This window comes from Ascidiella aspersa, chromosome 5 (assembly GCF_963924565.1).
Source record: "Ascidiella aspersa chromosome 5, kaAscAspe10.2, whole genome shotgun sequence".
In the NCBI taxonomy this organism is placed as follows: Eukaryota; Metazoa; Chordata; class Ascidiacea; order Phlebobranchia; family Ascidiidae; genus Ascidiella; species Ascidiella aspersa.
Genome location: NC_139451.1, coordinates 32,488,113 through 32,507,950, shown reverse-complemented (window position 1 = coordinate 32,507,950; position 19,838 = coordinate 32,488,113). Strand labels below are relative to the sequence as shown.

The window sequence follows — 19,838 nt, the reverse complement described above, 5'->3', positions numbered from 1 at the left end:
AGTCGTGGCGAGCATTTGTTGCTGCGCTAGAAATATTAGGTGATTAAGCCGCGACGATTTGAAGATCAGAAACGATTTTATGTTGGGAAGCGTTACCAACAACGTTAGTTCTGTAACAAATTAATCGCTGATAAAAAAATGTTCAAAAAAAAAATATCAAAAATATGATTTGATGAGTTTAATGCTTTATACAAATTTAATGTTTCTATGTGTTCTTACCAAGCATTATGAAATATATATTAGAATTTTTTTCTGAGAAATTAATTACAGGTATTACAACGCTACAGTTGTTAAATCATTTTTGTAGGAATTCTGGTTTAATCTAAGCCAGGAAAAATCGGTTACTTAAAATGTCCAACAAGTCGTAATAAGATGCTAGTCAACTATTATTGTATGGAACATCAGTGCCTTTCCACAAATGAATGTGGTTGACGTATTAGTTTAGTTTATCTTATGACAATTTTGTATCTAGTTAAGTGTAGCTATCCATTTAAAATTTTCTTGTAACTGATCTACATAAAGATAAATGCTAATTTGGTACTTGAATAATGCCACTTGTATGTTTTATAAAGTTCGAGTTACTTCAGACTTGGTGTTGTGGTCGTTGCGTCGTAAACATGTGCCACCACAGAATTAATATTATGCGAACCTAAACTACATAAATGTAATAACGAGGTTTGCGCGAATATTTCGCGTCTGTACAATATGCCCACAACGTTAAAAAACCCTACACGGTTGTCGGTTACTTAAAATCAACGTTAGGTCAATATCTAGAGGGGTTACGCAAAACAGTATTAACGCACTCCTGCAGAGACAGAAGTTAGTTAGTATGCAACATTTACTATTTTCTAGGTCGAGTTGTATTGTACTTTTTATGAATTGTTTCGCTGTCGACCCTAATATGTATTTAAATTAAAAGTGGGCTAGTATAGGTGCAGGAAAATGTTAAAAACGAAATATTTCATACTTTTTACATACTTTATGAAATACATTTTTTGAGATTCACGCAAAAAGTCTATTTATAATAACGCTAAGTTTTTCCAGAGTCGAGTGTCTTTATATTTCGATAGTGTGACAGCAAGAAAGAAAGGTTCGGGGTACCTACGGTAATAAAAACATGTTGATGAGTATTATTGCAATCTCATTACTATCAGCCAGCGTCTTGTTTTAGCACACAGGGTACAAACTCATTGTGTTCAGTGCAACTTCCGTGTTGATTGCGAATGCTTTACCTGTTGATTGTGACTCATAGACGACATCGCGGTGCACAACTCCATCCTGTTTGTTTGCCACCTCAAGCATGGACCGCCTTCTAATGATTTAGCTCCATGATGTCGTTTTCAACATATGCTTTGATGTGAATACACAACAATAAATTGTAGAATTAAAGAGTAGAAGTGCGGCAATTGTGCTACTGTATAACTTGCTTACTTCAGTGATTTAAATGTGTTAAACAGGTTTATTGTTAACAAGAAAAATTTATTCAAGTTAACAAATGGCTGAGTTTTCGAAAGCCATCGATAAGGATGATCAAAAAGTTCAAGAAGTTGATTTGGTGAGATTTAACTAAATCACTTAAAAATGATAATAAATTAATAAAGTGTGCTGTTTTTATGTGTTCGCTTTGTGATAAAATAATATAGTTTACTAAACATTTTTTAAATAGTAATGTTTTGCTCAAAACTCAAAATAAAACTTGTTTGTTTGTGAAACTAACAGAACCTGACGAATGTGAACAACCTTTTCGTTGGTGCTCAAGTTAATCAACAAATCACTCATGAGACGAAAGAGTTTCACACTCATGAGACCAAAGAGTTTCACACTCATGAGACGAAAGAGTTTCACACTCATGAGATTCACGAGCATCATCATGTGCAGAACATACAAGCTGAACATTTACTTCTCAGCAGCGGTGATGTTCACATTCATCTACCACAAGGCAACGTCCTAGATGATAAAAACCATGAAGCAGGTAAATAAATGTAGGATTTTTTAGCTTTACGCTCGTTAAACTTTATTTTGTTAATCTTAAACTTCTTAAAAACTATATTTATGTCTTACAGCTGCATTTTTTCTGATACTTCCTGTTGTGTTGTGTAATGCAATGGATGCAATTCGCCTTTAGCAGTTTTTAATGCCTGTATAGTCTCTAGTACAGGGGTCCAACTCAAACATGCCGGCGTGCCAATTTTTATCTTATAACTTCTTCCCGTGCCAAAGTTTCGTAACCAAACCAGTTCTTTTTAATCATAAAAGCGCTTTTTTACCAAAAATAAGAACATTTATTTAAAAAAAGAAAAAAGAAAACTGTCTAGTAGAAATGCGCATCACTACATCAAAGTGTCTCTCGGTGAGCTGACTTTTGTTTCTTCACACCAAGCTATATAATATTATGTGAATGCTAGCCTCCACACAGTATAATGTTACTATGTCAAAAGTAATTGTTAGTTGTCGTGATTGCCGCGATTGTTTTATATTGTGAACAAACAAAGGTATATTGTGAACAAACAATGGCAATTGGCTGTATAACAAACTTAGTATTTTCTGACAATTGGCTGAATAACAAATTGAGATTTTTTGGCAATTGGCTAAATCCCAATTTTAGTATTTTTCGGGGAGGGCTTGCGTGCCATTTTTTATTAGGTCGTGTGCCACATTTGGCACGCGTGCCGCTTGTTGGACGCCCCTGTTCTAGTATAACTGGTTAAAAGTTATTTTCAATTGAATAGTTACCTACTTTTTTTTTACATATTCTGGCCAAACATATTCGACATTAAAACCTATTTATTTGTTGGTTAAGATTAGTCATCGATCATATAGCATCGTACACAAGTGTTTATACTATTTACTGAATCCCAGGAAGCTTAATTTAAGCCGAAACCTATCGGCCCTCCGACAACAGGCAGGCTAAATAGGCTTGTAATTTTATCTTTGGTAAATCATTAAGATGTCAGTTTGACATTACAACGTTCAGTACTGTCACTTGTTGCTCAGCAAGGTTTGAAATAGTTTTGTGACAACTCTTCTTCATTTAAACCGTTACTCAAGCATTTATCAAGCCACAAAATTATGGAAACGAGAAAAAATTATACGCGATAGACAAGGGGAATAAAAGTTGGTAATTGATCTTATTTCTAATTGTTTGTTCTGTATAATACATCTAGCAAATAAAACATGTTTTTAGATACTCCTGAAGATATTTCGCTGGAAACTATAAAGCAAGATCTCAAGAGACCACAGCAAGAAGTTGTTCCACTCGGGCTAAACTACGAGCAGGAAAACTTTCCCCGTGTTCATCCAGTTCTAAGGAAAGAGGAAAACTTTTATCAAGGTGGAGCCGGTAAAACTGAAACATATAAGCCTTCCACAGAACAAAGGTATGTCAACTCTGGTTCAGGGGCGATCAGTTTTGAGCAATTGCATGATAGTGTAGTATCTCATCGCTACACAGCCTTAGTTGGGGCTCCTGGTTCTGGGAAATCAACCATTGCTAGACGACTGTCGAACACCTCTTCTATAATCTGGATTCTCCTGTTGTGCATGAACATGCACTATGGGTCAGAAAAAGTCACTCTAAGGCAGGTTGTGGTTGATCATGCGTATCCATGGTTAAGCGAAAGAAAACGAAACGCCATATTTGCAGCAATGATGAAGTTCCCAGACCAATTTGGGATAATACTTGATGGTTATGATCAAGCAACTTGGTCACTTGATAATGTAAAGCCTAGAAATGCGTCATACAATACTCCCATGTTAGTTGAAGAGGTAGTCGCAAATTTATGCACCGGAAAATTCTTGCCAGGCATTTCTATAGTTTTGACTTCCAGACCACATTCTATAGTCACCCTCCATGAATTACTTCGCCCAAAGGAAATTGTTTTGATACATGAGTTTACACCAGAAAATATGGAAACGCTATTCTTTGCATTCGCTAAAAATGAAGCCCAGAGAATATGGGATAGCTTTACCAAACTTGCACCTGTGTTACTTGAGCTTTGTCTTACGCCAATCATGCTTCAATTGATCCTTTTGGCTGCTTTGGGCACAGACAATCTCATCGAACTTTGTAACATCACTCAGATTTTTACAGTTTTACTTGAAAACCTGAGACGCTCAGAACATGCCAAGGGTTGTGACATTAACCTAATCAAAGTTAAACTTACCCAAATTGCTTACAACGCCACAAAGAATTCAACTGTCATTATGACCCATCCACAAATGGCTGAGCAAGGTTTAAGTGATGTTAAAGTCCAGGATATTATAATTGCAGTACCTGGGTATTCTCACTTTAACCAGAAACTTTTCGACGGCGACAAAAAGTTTTACTTCTCGCATCAACTATTTCAAGAATTCTTTACCACTCTCCATATTAGCCAGAACATGAGTTTAGATGAGTTTAGTCAGACTGTCCAGCAACTAGTCACTGATCCTCACTGGGCGATGGTGAAAAGATTCCAATGTGGACTTCTACTCGGAGTTCACTTCAACACCCCAGAATCAAAAGAATCCTCCAGTTATGCAGAACGAACTTGTAGGGAAATTACAAGTAGGTTTGAACTTTTTTATTTATTGTTGTAAATTAATAGCCTTATTATTTTTTTTTGGGGGGGGGGGGGGGGGGGGATATTTAGACAATTTGTTTTGCTTGTAAAATTAAATTAACAACCAGTAAGCCAGTAACCCCTAAACAGCATTTTTCTGTTTACATAAGAACTCACTATAACAGACTAAAATAATGAATTACTTTTCCCACAGTTAAGGTTGTCAACATCCGAAACTAAATATGCTAGGTATATAGCGCTTCTACTTTGTGATATCAATGTAGTCAAGCCACTCACATGCCTTTCAACTAGCGGTGCACATGTCACAGACTGAAGTCTAAATTTGACACCTCTGTAACTTCTAACACACCTTGAAGTAAAGCCATTTTACAAAATTGCAATAGATCAAATGTATTAACATGTAGGCATAGTTCTTTAGTTGAAACTCTTTGCGACTGCTAAAATTTAAATTAAAAAAAACAAACTTTATTTTGCTAAACCATACATGGCAAACTACCCAAAGGATTCTACTGTTGGTTTGAAAACACAAAATTGGCACGTTGGTGGTTCAATATGTTATCGTTTGTAACAGCTTCCTAAAAGGCTATTTTAAGAATAACCTTTAATTGTTGACTTATCCCTCGTTTTGGAAAGATGAATCCCACATAAAGTGATATGAAACAAATTATATGTTTAAAAGGAATACGAAAGATAAACAGAGGCTGATCATTCTCCATTCGTTATTAGTAGGGCGGTTATCAAAATGTTGGCCTAAAATACTACAATTTTAACAAAATGCTGACCTAGTAGAAATACATTGATTTATACAACACGTAAGTAAGCAGTTTAGTTGAATTATGAGGTAACACATTTTGATACAATTTTAAACTAAACGAGTTTTTTTTTTAATTATTATTTCAACGCTAAAAAGTATTTCCGGGCTGTGTCGGCCAATCCTTTCAGTAATCCGATCAGTCGACCAGCATCATCTTTTGTGATGCGCCTGTTATGAAAAAATGGGACAAACTATGAACTTGCTAGCAACAAGCCAACTCATATGCTGCAACATAACCTTTACAATACCACTTAAATGCATTTTGTGAGAATTTGGGCTCAAATAATACTAAATGTGTGAATTTTACCTTTTTGGTTAAATAAGTTTAGGAAACTATCATGTGAAACTGTATTCTACTAAGGCAGATGTCATACTTCAGGTTCGCACGAGATAATTTGAGTACATCAGTGAACCGCATCAAAATAAGTAACAAACGTTGTACATGCAATACATTTGTTGTATCTGCACTAGTTAACAGCAGTATAAATAATTAAGTTTTTAAATACTGTATGCTCAATGAGCTAAGCCAAAAGAAAAAGTATAAAATGATAAAAACAAACGCCATTTGAAAAGCACTGTTTTAAGTTCAAGCGCCAAAAAAACGCCAAATGTCTTTATCGGTGTTTTGGTAATTCACTTGCTTGTCGCTACAAAACTCAAACTGAGACTGTTTTATTTGCACACAACGTGGAAGACAGTTTTTGCTCCTGTCGAAATTTTCAGGTTTTCCAGGCCGCACTAAATGGCCTCGGGGCCAAATGTTTTACACCCCTGATCTAAGGTGTAATATTTAGTGATACCAGGTAGTGTATATATATTTTTTTTTAAACTAATAGAAAGTAAAGTAAGTAGAAGTAAAGTAAGTGGTGAATGTGAACTACTTTGCAATATTGCGGTAAGCTATAGCTTACACCAATAGCTACCATAAAGAAATTTCTTTCGTAACTCTCTGAAAAGTCATCACTGAACTGGGATAAAAAATACCATATGTCACTCTAGTGAAGAAATTACATAAGAAGTAAAAATGTTATTTTTGCCTTGTAGTACAATTAATTATATTGTCGATTTGCACAATAACAATTAATTGTCAAATAAAACGAGTTATAACAGTTAGTTTTGTCTAAACACAAACTGCTATGTTTCAACCAGGAACGGCAGAACCATCACTTAATGCATCGACGCACTTGGCAACTCCGCAACTACTTGATGGCGCATCATCCACACTAAAAGTATGGTAGTTGATGTTTACAAACCAACTAAATAATATACTAATTAAATTTTATTGAAATGTGAGACTATAGTTTTGCTAGGTTCTTGTTAATTTTTTGCTGGAAAGTTCTGTTGTAATTAGCCAAGTGTATTTGAAATGACTAAAGTACCCGTCAAGTCTCTCTTAACAAATGACAAGTTTAATATTTTAAACTTAAAATAATTCTGAGCAATATTTCGAATATCAAACATCAAAACAAAACACTTGGTAAGTTAGGATATTTAACATAGTTAAACCAATGTAACGAATTTAACCTTTTGACGAAGTTAACCAATTGTTGTAGCCTACTCCGATGTATTCAATTATAGCGCTAAAAAAGTACTACGGCAAGGGCACTAAAAGTAAAAGTGCGCAAGTGCTATCTCTTACAGCATTATTTACAGCCCAGCACTGTATCGTCATTGTAAATATGACGTCACCAGTAGCAACGCCAGGCAAACTTCAAACTGTGCGCCCATGATCCAGCCTGCTACGCATTTATATGAAAAGTTGTTCTGTTTGTTCACCAGCTATGTTTGTATGCAGGTTGCCAAGCAACAAGCAGCTACACCACCTGTCAATCAACCAAACCAGCTCTATGTCGACCAAAGCAGAACGGACAATCCGCAGAAACCAACAAATGAAGGTAAGCGACCATTTGATGAACTTACACCTGGCAATGATTTGGATTATTAGTCTTCATTTGAAAACAATTAAATGCTACAATATCTAATATAGTTTTATGTTTTACTTTTTCAATAATAGACTTTGCTAAAAGTGAAAGTTATCAGAAGACAAACTGTTCGTGAAATATGGTTTTATATATTTGCAGCAAAGGCTACGATGTTTTACAAAAGCTTATTGGACCAATTTAGACGAAAACCTGAAGGTACATTTACAACTTTTATTTTTACTTTATGCTATGCTTTAGCCTAAGATATCTGTTTGGAAACACACAATAAGACCTGCAAGGCAACAATATCTAAAGCACAATAATCTATAATACCATAGTATGAAGACCAACGACATATTAAAGCCAATAGACATACAAAATAAGATCTAAATCGTCTGAATAACACCTCATTATATCGTAATAAACGTCCTAAATTCATCGGAATATGGACTAAATGTGCAAAATAATGCCTAAAACTGTATGAAGAAAGTATGGGACGATCGGGGCCGTCGGCCTGGCATCGTTTTGGTGTCGACGTTTGGGCGCCCTAGTGTGAATGGTACCGTTTGGGCGCCGCTGTTTTGACGCCGGATTGTTTGCCCCTGTTTGAGGTTAGTGGGGGGTAATGGATGGGATTAAAAGAATGTGTTAGGGTTGAAATTATTAGGTTTAGGGTTAGGCAAAGTGTTGCATAAAAAAAGTTAGATGTTACTTATTTACCCATTACTTGAAACACAGATTCTTTGAAACGCTTATTTAAAATGTGTTTTGTCGAATCATAAAGATACAGGCTGTAAATAAACATACAACAGAAGCCATAACACTTCCCGCATCCAAAAGAAAGCTTGTCTGTGGGAGAAACAAGTAAAACACAAAGATGTACTAGTGCGGTACTATAGTTGCACAATTCCAGTGAATAACATGATTTTGTGTATAGCTTTGGCATTCATGCGCTTGGCTGGTCCACGGTAAAGTTCGTTGTTGTTCGATGACAACAAGATTTTGATTCGTTTTATGGTTTCTAACATTGATATTCTATGTTGCTGTTTTATTTGATTAACGCTTACATGGCATGAGTATTACAATATGTTACACAAGTACTATCTCTTTTATTTATTATAATTTTTTTGCCTGTCCGTGATCATGTTCTTGTTTAATCAGTTCGTCTAAAAAGGTTGGGAACTACTGCTTTAAACAACTTGTTACAACAATTAACACTTGTGAGATCACAATGTCAATTGCTGGTTCAAACCTACAAAGTTATTTTTGTTGCATTTCCTAATATTTGTTGAATATAAAGTTGGGTTTAGATATTGGAATGATTGTTGATTTGCAAGAATGCAACGAAAGAGTGCTCCAATCTTTCGCAAAGCACTTCCCCGTGAAGGCTGATTTTACCAGCCAACCCATCGGAACAAGTGCATGCCACGCCTTAGGGCGGATGCTCCAGCATGTCGACAAACCAATCGAGTGGTTGAATCTGAAGAACTGCGACCTGACAAGTCAAGGTTTGGAACACATTTGCAAAGCAATCGGAAAAATGACTCACCAGGTAAGGTTGTTTGATATTATTGCAGCAATGTTCCCTCTAAGAAAATCTTCTACTGCGCAAATATTTTTTAATGAGCAACAATATTTATAGGCTGAGTTAGCAGGCGCGAGTTTTTATAGATGACTTCACAAAGTGTGACTCCTAAAACAAATAATCCTAGGAAACCTTCTGTTTCCGGTTGAATTCTTAACTTTTCAGTTGTAGTTCGCATCTGTAATCGAGATTAAACACTTTCAAGGATATGGCAACAAAGCGATCGCGCGAAAAAATGCCTGATTACTTGGGTTCGATAAAATCTACATTAGCAAGAAAGGATAGCAATCAATCATGAATCAACTATGCGTGATGGCCATTGACCCCACAGCTGTAACTGCACAGGAATCACGAAAAATACAATTCGTTTATCCTGATAAATTTAAAGATGAAAATGTGTTACAATACACTACAATACAATAGCGATTAACGATAAAAAAAAAAGGATGTTAAAACAAATTTTATTTGTCGCGAAAATATAGTTGTTTTGTAACAGATTTTGTCAAAAACAAAATGTTTTTGAAAATATTTAAACTCACGTCGTTTTGTTCCTATGAATTAGTCCGATAAACAGAGAAAAAGGAGCGATTTATGATAAAGTGGTTTTGAAAACTTCATAAAATTTCTTGCCGGTCAAAGTCCTGAAAATTACAACCCCTTGTAACAGCGGATTACAGAGCATCGTGGTATTTAAGATTGAATTCTCAAAATTAAACTTGACATTGGTGCTTTGCACTTTACAACAATTGTTATGTGTTTATACTCCTGGTAGTTCCTGGTAGTTAAGTCAGTTAAAAAAATATTTTGGGATTTGATTTCCGGCGATAGAAGGTAAAATAGATTTAAAAAAAGTTATATATATTATGAAAACTAAAAAGTTCATAACATTACACCTTGATTATTGCAAAAAAAAACTGCCAAACCGCCTTCATAAGATATACGTTATCGCGTTGATTCAACTAATTAATAATTGAAAATTACCCCTAAAAACGCAATAACACAACTCCGGGAACGTCACGGCACACCTGACATGATCTCGTGGCATAACCGGATGCGGAGCATTGCCTTAAATCAAACATTGAAACTTTTTGCTGTGTATTTGCTACTTAACCATCAATTTTTTTCGTCCAAAATTACTTGAGATTTTGTTTAATTTTAAATCTTTCGATAAAATCAAATCGAAAGTAGGATGTGAGCAAATTTACGACAAACATGGCGTCATTGTTTAAACAATAGCTTTTTGTTTTTGTACAAATTAAATAATTTTAAAGAAACTTTAAAGAGAAATATTTAAACTCACGACGTTATGTGTGTATGAATTAGTTGAAGAAGCTTGAAGTCACCGAAAACCAAATCCAAAACGCCGGAGTGATAAGCTTATCGGAGATTGTTCACAAGTTGGAGAAGTTGGAGTTGAACTATTGTGACATCACATACATCAGGCCACTCACCGACGCCATCAAGAACAAAGATTGCAAAGTAAGTTGTTTTTAAAATTGGATTCTCGATAAGCAGTCAGAGGTACAGTAGCCAAACAAGCAAGTTTGTGAAAAATAAATGCTTTTATGAATTAAAAAGAAAATTATAGTAATATTAATAGAAAGTGTTTTTTTCGGCTCTCTCGCGTACACATACACTAGTGATTAAACATTAATTTAAACTATTTTGTTAGCCGGGTAAATACCTTATCCATAAAAATATTTAACAATTCATTCAAACATTTATTACATTTTTTTGCGACATCGCCTCCATTATGCCGGTAATAATTTAAACTGTACCTTTCCTGACATCAATTTAAATCAAACATTAAACTTTTTGCTGTTTTTTTGCTAATTTACCTTTTGTTTCGTTTTAAAGTTTTCAATAAAATCAAATCGAAAGTAGGATGTGAGCAAATTTGCGACAAACATCGCGTCTTTAAAAATTTTAAAGAAACATTGAGAGAAATTTTTAAACTGTTTCTATGAATTAGTTGAAGGTGCTTCACCTCGGCGGCAACCAAATCCAAATCGCTGGAGTAAAAAGCTTGTCGGAGATTGTTCACAAGTTGGAGGAGTTGGGGCTTATCAATTGTGGCATCACAGACATCAGACCACTCACCTACGCTATTGACAACAAAGATTGCAAAGTAAGTTGTTTTTAAAGTTGGATTTTGATAAGCAGTTTGTGGTACAGTAGCTAAACAAGCAAGATTGTAAAAAAAATGTTGCTTTTCAAATTTTACAATAAAATCGAAAGTAGGGTGTGAGCAAATTTGCGACAAACATCGCGTCATTGTTTAAACAATTGATTTTTGTTTTTGTACAAAATAATTTATTTCAACGAAACATTGAAGAGAAATCTTTAAACTCACGACGTTTCTATTTAAATCACGACGTTATGTTTCTATGAATTAGTTGAAGGAGCTTCACCTCAGCTTCAACCAAATCCAAAACGACGGAGCAAAAAATTTGTCGGAGATTGTTCACAAGTTGGAGGTATTGAAGTTGAACAAATGTGGCATCACAGACATCAGCCCACTCACCGACGCCATTAAGAACAAATATTGCAAAGTAGGTTGTTTGTAAAGTTGGATCATTAATAAGCAGTCAGAGGTACAGTAGCTAAACAAGGAAGATTGTAAAAGTTGAAAAATGGGGTGCTTTTATAAATTAAAAAGTCATTTTTTGGATAAAAAAAAGAAATCTTTTTGTTTCTGCTCGTTTTGGTACACATACACCCATTAATGATTAAACATTGATTTAATATACTTTGTTAGCCTGGTAAATAGCTTATTCCATGAAAATTATTAACAATTCATTCAAACGTTTGTTACATTTTTTGGCGACATTACCTCAATAATGCGGGTAATAATTTAAATCGTACCTTCCCTAACGTCACCTTAAATCAAACATTAACACTTTTTTCTACTTATTTTCGTCCAAAAATTGCTGAGATTTTGTTTCGTTTTAAATATTTCGATAAAACCAAATCGAAAGTAGGGTGTGAGCAAATTTGCGACAAACATCGCGTCATTGTTTAAACAATTGATTTTTTGGTTTTTGTCCAAAAAAATTTATTTTAGCGAAACATTGATGAGAAATCTTTATACGTTATGTTTCTATGAATTAGTTAAAGGAGTTTCACCTCGTCGGCAACAAAATCCAAAACGCCGGTGTAAAAAGTTTGTCGAAGATTGTTCACAAGTTGGAGGTGTTGGTGTTGATCAATTGTGGCATCACAGACATCAGTCCACTCACCGACGCCATCAAGAACAAAGATTGCAAAGTAGGTTGTTTTTAAAGTTGGATTCTAGATAAGCAGTTTGAGGTACAGTAGCTAAACAAGGAAGTTCGTGAAATTTAATAAAATTGTTAAATATATAATATGGCAGGATATTATTAATGAATAATTTTTTTCGGAGATTGTATACATTCGCTTTTTGCTACTGCACCTTTGGTACGTGGGTTGTGATATTAAACGGTACCTACTTTTATGTCACCTTAAATCATTTATTAAAACGTTTTACGGTGTTTTGCTACTTTACCTTTCCAACAAAAATTCTTGAAATTTGTTTCGTTGGTATTTTTTTTTGTATCATTTATGATTTTACTGCACCTTTAGAATGCAAATAATAATTCAAACTGTACCTTTGCCAAACAAATCTGACCAAAAAATATGTGGCATTTTATTATGTTTGCTACTTTACCTCAACCGCTTTAGTGCCCTTAATTGTAAATGTGTTGTGTTTACCGATTCACCCACAAAGTGTGAGCTGTGGTAAACCATCTCACTAAATAAATAGACCGTCCTAAATAGATAATAATGATCAATTAATGAGCCAAATTCACCAATTTATTAAATGTATCTACTGCCGTGTATCCCAAGGGTAACAACTATAAAACCCTAATGCTGTTAAGTTTATAATTAATACATTAACTAATTAAAATATTTCTGTGGCTACCATATAAAATATTGTTTCGTTCCTATTGGTAGTAGTTTTAAGTTATTAAAAAATGTGTTTAATCACAGACCATTCTTGAAGAGAAATGTTAGTAAATTATTTAATATACCCAAACCTGCTACAATAGACATGCATCCCCTAAAAATCTAAAATGAACATTTTTTGTTCTCACTATGCCCAAATTTCTTTAAACTCTTATTTTTAAGCAAAGTGTCTTGGGAACATACCGCTCAAACTTTATTGTTGCCAATGTAAAATGTTTAGCGTTTCATGCGAATATTTTAACGTTGGCATAATTATGGGAACACAGGATTCTGAAACTGATTTTCGACCAATTTAAGCACTGCCCAGTGAAGTAACAGTGGAAACACACAATAAGACCTATAAAGTAACAATATTTCGGATTCACTATAATACTATAGTATTAAGACCAACGACAAAATAAAAAAAACACCTTGTGCCCACCCCTATTCACGTTTAACAAATATATATAATGATAAAATATGTTACGCGCATCAATTTGTTTTCTTGTCATAGCTTACTTTATGTATTTTTAATTTCAGCTTCAACGGAAAAATAAACATTACTTACTTACTTACTTACGTCACAAGAGAGGTCTATGAGGTCATAATGAAAACCACAAACTAAAGTTTACATGACAAATAATGGAAATATTAAATGCTTGATGCCCCCGCTCCGTTTCAAATGTAAACTCGCTCGTCAATTTGTTGTTTCAGATCAAGTGGCTGGATCTAGGTGGTAACCGCATCGGGGACGAAGGAGCTCTTGAGCTTTCTCGCGTCCTCCCAAACATCGAGGAGTTGCAGGTCGTTTATTGTGACATCACTGAGGATGGCAAGGAGGTAATCAGATCGAAACTGAAAGAACTTGGACTTGACGTGAGTACCCACAACAAATAAAGCACAACAACATAGAAATGTTCCATCAAGGTCAAACAGTTATGACCTTGAACATTTTTATCCAACTCCAACACAGTAAACAGCGCACACTAGCGGGTAGAAAATCTATAAAAAATAAATAAGGGGTTGGAAGATGGAATAACAATAACTGCATGAAGACTTTCCTGTTATAATTTGTTTTTTTGTGCTTAATTGATATTTTATAACTAAAAAAAAACAAGAAAAACAATTAAATGTAAAAACATTACGTAGACAAACATAAAACTTTTTTGTTTCCGGCGTTTGTAAAATAAATCCTTCTTGGTATGTCAGGATTAGCACAAAATTCGGCACAAAAAAAACAGTGTTTCGAGTCAAAACGCATCATTTTGTGACGTTTGTTTACCTCAAACAAAATGGGCATTGTGTGATTATGACGTAACAGTCGGTCCATTGATGAAAAGAAGCAACTTGAACAAAACATTGCGGGTTATGTTAATGACATCCGGGAAATTCTTTTCATTGATTACTTTGAATATTAGAAAAAATGTCAAAAAATACTTTAGTCCTTGACAAGTTGTTGTATATCCAAGTAAACTAGTAATAATCCGAATAAACTCAAACAGCTCGTCAACATTAAACACAAATATCTAAACTTAAAGATAATTCACTCTTCCTTTATAAGTGTCGTTATGGCAAATTACGGCTGTGACTGTATGACTACAATCGTGACTAGAAGGTTACAGCAAATACGCTAAGTTTGCAAAAATATATATTTAGAATTTAGGCAACAAAACATAGAATATAATGCGAAAACTATATATTTTCTTAATTATATATCACTAATAATAACGACCAATGTTATCTCCATCACAACATGTTTACGACTAACTTACTCACAAAATTAAAAGGTGCAACTCTGTTGTGTTGATATTCCCACAAACATCCAAATATTTATTAATATAATGCATCTGGACAGATAATTGGTCTAGTGAAGTCACCCAATGCAGGGTTGCCAGTAAAAATTTATAGAAAAGGCATATTTATTATATTATCTAATATTTGTCGCTTGTGACCTTCCTAATGTAATTACTTATTTGTCATCACTGGCTTCATATATACATTGATAAGCTTAATAAACTTCGAATAAATACTGTTATTATTCACCGCGCCTCTTTTAGGCTATTCTTTAATTTTTTTATTCTCTTCGCATGTAACTTTAAATGATTGTACATATACTATTTGTTTTCTTTAACTATAAACGTTGTTCGTCTTTTTGCGAAACTAAAACTATTTTTCCTTAATAAAAATAAATTTTAATGTTTTCAACTTAAGACTTTTATGTTTAAGAACTTCTTGAAGTATGTTACCACGCAAAATTAGGTAGAGAGTAAAATATCGCATCGAATGCGGTGGTTTTAATAGTAATTAATGTTCAGTTTCAAACGAGAATTTGCTTACGATGGGCCCAGTATGGTACCAGAATTTCGTATTTTTTTACGTTAATTAATGAGTGGTTCACTATTGATATATGTCACGGGTTTTTGTTACGTAAAATATCTTTGACTTGCTAAATTCTTAGGCATTTAGTCGTTTCATTTCAATAAGCACACAATATTGCAAGTGGCTACATATTACTGTTTTTACAAAACCTAAAATTTTAGTTTACGAAGACGAACAGTTAGATGTTTCACAGTCACTCAGATAAATCCAATAATTTGAACACGCCATTCGATTATATGCCGCTTCCCCACAGACTAAAAGGTGTGACTCCCAATTGTGGGGAAGCAAGTAGTAAACCCATTGAAGAAAAAAATAGTCAAGAGACGACCAACACATATGCTGTATAACAATTTGGGTTTCCAATCACCGGCGAAATGCAAAAACACATCACATGTTTCATGTAGTATAGTTCAAAGTTTAGCGATAATTAACAAAATAAGGTTTAGGTTCGTCAGCGATTCCCGATCGATGTATATATCACGAAATTTTGATACGTTGCAGCCGGTTGGGTTAGCGCCTATTAACTAAACCATTCCGAGAAAGATGTGGCGCCGGAAACACGTATTTGTTAGGGCCGACCATCGCTTCCGCTAAAGTGTATTGGTGTTGCCACTACTCGATGTACGGTTTTACTAGTATTGTCTAAGCCAGGGGTGTCCAACCTTTTAGCTCTTGACGGCGGCATTGAGAGTCTTTATTTTTCTCACGGCCGCTAGTTGAATTTTCTTAGGGATGACATAAAAAAGTTGTCAAATCGTGACGTCACAGCATAATTAAACTTAAAATGACGTTTTGTTGTCTAACGAACTCGTGGGTAAATAAAGAACCGAAATGCAGATTGATCGCGCGAAGCGCGAAAAAAAATGCGTTCATTAGGTTTAGATTTGGCAAAACGTTTAATTCAATCGAAATGGGCTTAGGCACATAAAATAATCGCGTATTGTTATAAACTAAGGGATTTATGTTCTTAAACAAAAAATAATTGGATTTTACTAGTAATGCGGCGCAATATGCCATGATATGCATAACACCTTTGATACAATAAAGACAGATAGAAGTTAAAACAAATGTATTCGCATAGAAAATTTGCCAAAAAAAATATTTTAAGGGAGCATGGCCACTGGCCAGGTGCCCCCTCTGGATCCATAACTGCTCACAATGCTCTTAGCCAATCTGATGACCAGCAAAGGTATACGGATGTCTGGCTGGCCTATAAAATAAAAAAAACCGTCCAATTTTAGACCTGTCTCAAAGTTCCAATTTCAGCATGGGGTAAAACGCAAGTTTGTATCAATGTATGGTGGCCAGCTATACTGTCTGTGGTTTATGATTTAGTCTTTTTTGTTTTTGATGTTAACAAATTACAGAAATTTTTGTGTGTGTGGCCATTTAATCCTTCATATGTTCTCTCTCAATTTGATCAATACCAGATTAAGATGCATTAACACAATCTTATTCGTTTAAACAAGGCTTTCTATAACTACCGCTTAACCTATCCCACAGTTTTGCCATAATTCCACTCAAAAACTCGCATAACACACGCCTGCTAAGCCGTTAAATATGCATCATTATTTCTTATTTTTTCTTTATGTGACATCACCATTGCGGAATCCCAAAAAATACATATAATATGACATTTTTTTACCAAACGTGTAGCTCCATATAGTGCAACGATTAGGGCAATTAAAATGCTTTACTACTTTACGCACTATTTAGCCCTCTAACCAGGATATTACGCTATTCGTAACATTATTTTTTGTAACATATTAAATTGCCTTTTTTAAATCATCAGCAATAACACGCGGCTCATGTAAATGACGCAGTGTACAACATATTCAGGGTTGTTCCTAATCAAAAGTTTACACTCACCAGCCTGGCGGCGAGCGGTAATCAATCAGCACTCGCCCAGGCGAAATAACACTCGCCAAATTTGTTGACAAGTCGTCTGCAAATTTCCGTCCTAGCGCGGTCATTTCTTGGGTTATCGTTAACCTGTCTTATGGTTTCTATACGTAAACATTAGTTTTCATAAAAGTCTGATCGTTTATTTCTATGCATGGTTGAACAAATTAATGAACCATAAAGCAGTTTACGCTTAAAACAATGTTTTTGACCCGAATTTTTTTTTACAATCTTTGATGAAAAATGTAACACTGACAATTTAGTAGCTACGGCCTGCCTGTTTTTTCCATTTTTTTTAAATGCTTGCGCTTTTTTCGTGTTCTGGTTGGTTTTTCTGTGCTTAAAGGACGCTTTACTATAGTTACTGGTTAAGCAGCAAATAATGACTAAATAATTTGAAATTTATAACTAAACCATTCATTCGCAAAGTTAACAACCATATGCACCAGAGGCTCTGTGTTGGGCGACGCCCTATAGTGGGTCATTTCAATTTTCCAAAGGCGTCCGCAATGGTTTTGATTCGTATCTAAACTTCATTGCTATATAAAATAATCACAGACAGTTATTTCAAGCTTTGGCTTGGTTGACCGCTATGAACTTTAAGAGATCGGAACAACATACTTACGTAAACTAATTGCTAATTCTCATCTTAAAAACACTGCTTACAAATAATATTAGACATTTGCATTCGAACTTATTGTTACCAAAACTGCAGCAATTACTTAGTTTTCTTATACAAACAATTTAATAAATACAGAAAGGTAAAATTCGTATCGTTGGGTACATCGCAAGTCCAATAAACTTTTCCAAAGGCGTCAATGACCCCCCTATTTTTCGTCTGACCTTAATGAATAATGACGTCATAAAACAGTGACAGTATGACGTCATACAATGGTGATTGTAAGACGTCATAAAAAACTAATCAATAACAGCCAAATAACGTCCAGTAAAAGCAGCGCAGTTTCCCAAGTTCCTCAACTACTTAAAAAGTACGCCGCTTCGAACAGTTTGTTAAACCATGACAAAAACGAACAAAAAACGATAATATCACTTACAAAAAGGGTACATATTACAATAACAAATATTACTAATAATCGCATTTTGAGATTTTAGAGGAGCAAGTCCCTTGGGGGCGTGCGCCCTTTCCAATGTGTGGGTCTGATATTGTAGGGCCGCATCCTACTTTAATCGTGGAAAGCATTTACTCGACCTATTTTATACACAAAACGGAATATATACTTTCGGTTACAATTTAAAATACCTGTTCATTTACTCTAGCACGGAAACGGTACACCATGATATACGATGGTGATCAACAGTCCGTAGCTCATGAGTGAAATTGACCCACCTGGCAACATTACACACATTAGGTGTCACACAAATTTACTAAGTGATTTACTAGTGTCACATCAACTGATTATGATACAAGTTCGTATCTAAACATCCTAAAGATGATGTCAATCTACTCGACCTTTTTGACTTTGCAATTCATTATCAAGTTACATTCCAATATCTAGAAATATGACGGTGTGTCTCACATCCCCTTGCTACTCCAACGCAACACCCACAGGAGTCCCAATTAATCAACACTGCTTTAATCTATGTCACATTTCCAGTGGTGCCTCATTAAAATTTACTACTTTCAATTGAAAGTATGTTAACTGTTGAGCGAAAAATCTTCTTTGCGTTGAAAACACTTCTATCAGCTTTTAAGTATCCATCTTGTGTTTTGCAGGAGAACAGAGTGGAAACTACCACTCGTCTTGATTTTCTTTGATTCACCAACAATCGTCCCTCTGTGATGCGAAACATTTACCAGCTTTCCTGTTGATGGAAGTGAACTGAGGGGCAGGGGCGGTTCCAGGGGGTGGGGCAACACGCCACGCCCCCTTAACTGTATTTTTCGCCTAATATACTTAAAATTTTCAATTATGTTTCTTCTATCTCCCACTTTGGTGAAATGGTTTTAGCTGAAAAGCGTCTTGCGTCTCATCGCACCCTCGAAATTAAAGTTTGGCCAATTGAACAATATATAAAGGCGTTTCTTGCTTTGTGCGAATTGATAACATCTTTCTAATAATCTAATGTTGCTTTTGTTTTAAAACATACACCTCTTCAACCTATAACTATATAAATAAAATGTGAAGTGTTCTTATGTATGCTTAGATGTAACATGTGACGTCATCCCTCGTGTTTATTGACCGCTGTTACTTTTGTGTCGCTCCAGTGGCGTTTTTTGCGAGGCCAAGAAGTTTGAACTTTTTTGTTCCGTAACGAACACAAATAACAATACTATTAGGAAACCGTTTCGAGCAGCAACTGACTGAGTGTTAACGCAATACTAAAAAACATTCAAAGAGCAAAAACTGTTTAAAAGTAGTAAAACTACATTAATGTACAGAAAACGTAACATTAACTACGTCGTTTGTGACGTAACCGTGCATAACAATTGAAGGTGTGGCAAGTCTGTGATCGACTGTTGTGGTATTGCTAAATGCTAAAAAATAAATTATTAAGAGTAAAATATTTATTAATTTTTTTTTTTTTGGGGGGGAGGCATGGCCCTCAACCCTGGCTACGCCTGTGTCGTTAATTTTGGGCCGACTCGGATCGCTTCCCAAACCACAGCCGTGTTTATTTGAGCGAGCGCTCGTCTCCCCAATGCGCTTTGCCGTTTTGCTCGATATTTTTATACTTTACCGTTGTTG

The 19,838-nt window shown here is 35.0% G+C and overlaps 1 protein-coding gene across 1 annotated transcript; it reads left to right on the top strand.

Moving 5' to 3' along the window:
- The first annotated feature begins 1,495 nt into the window (after window positions 1–1,495).
- Window positions 1,496–13,746, top strand: LOC146146398 (NACHT, LRR and PYD domains-containing protein 3-like). Its single transcript, XM_083390748.1, has 11 exons — window positions 1,496–1,555; window positions 1,720–1,972; window positions 3,185–4,546; window positions 6,526–6,605; window positions 7,172–7,271; window positions 8,609–8,850; window positions 10,207–10,362; window positions 10,856–11,011; window positions 11,280–11,435; window positions 11,995–12,150; window positions 13,564–13,746. Exons 1-11 carry the CDS (start codon window positions 1,496–1,498, stop codon window positions 13,744–13,746), a joined length of 2,904 nt encoding a protein of 967 aa, XP_083246874.1.
- Window positions 13,747–19,838: the final 6,092 nt, after the last annotated feature.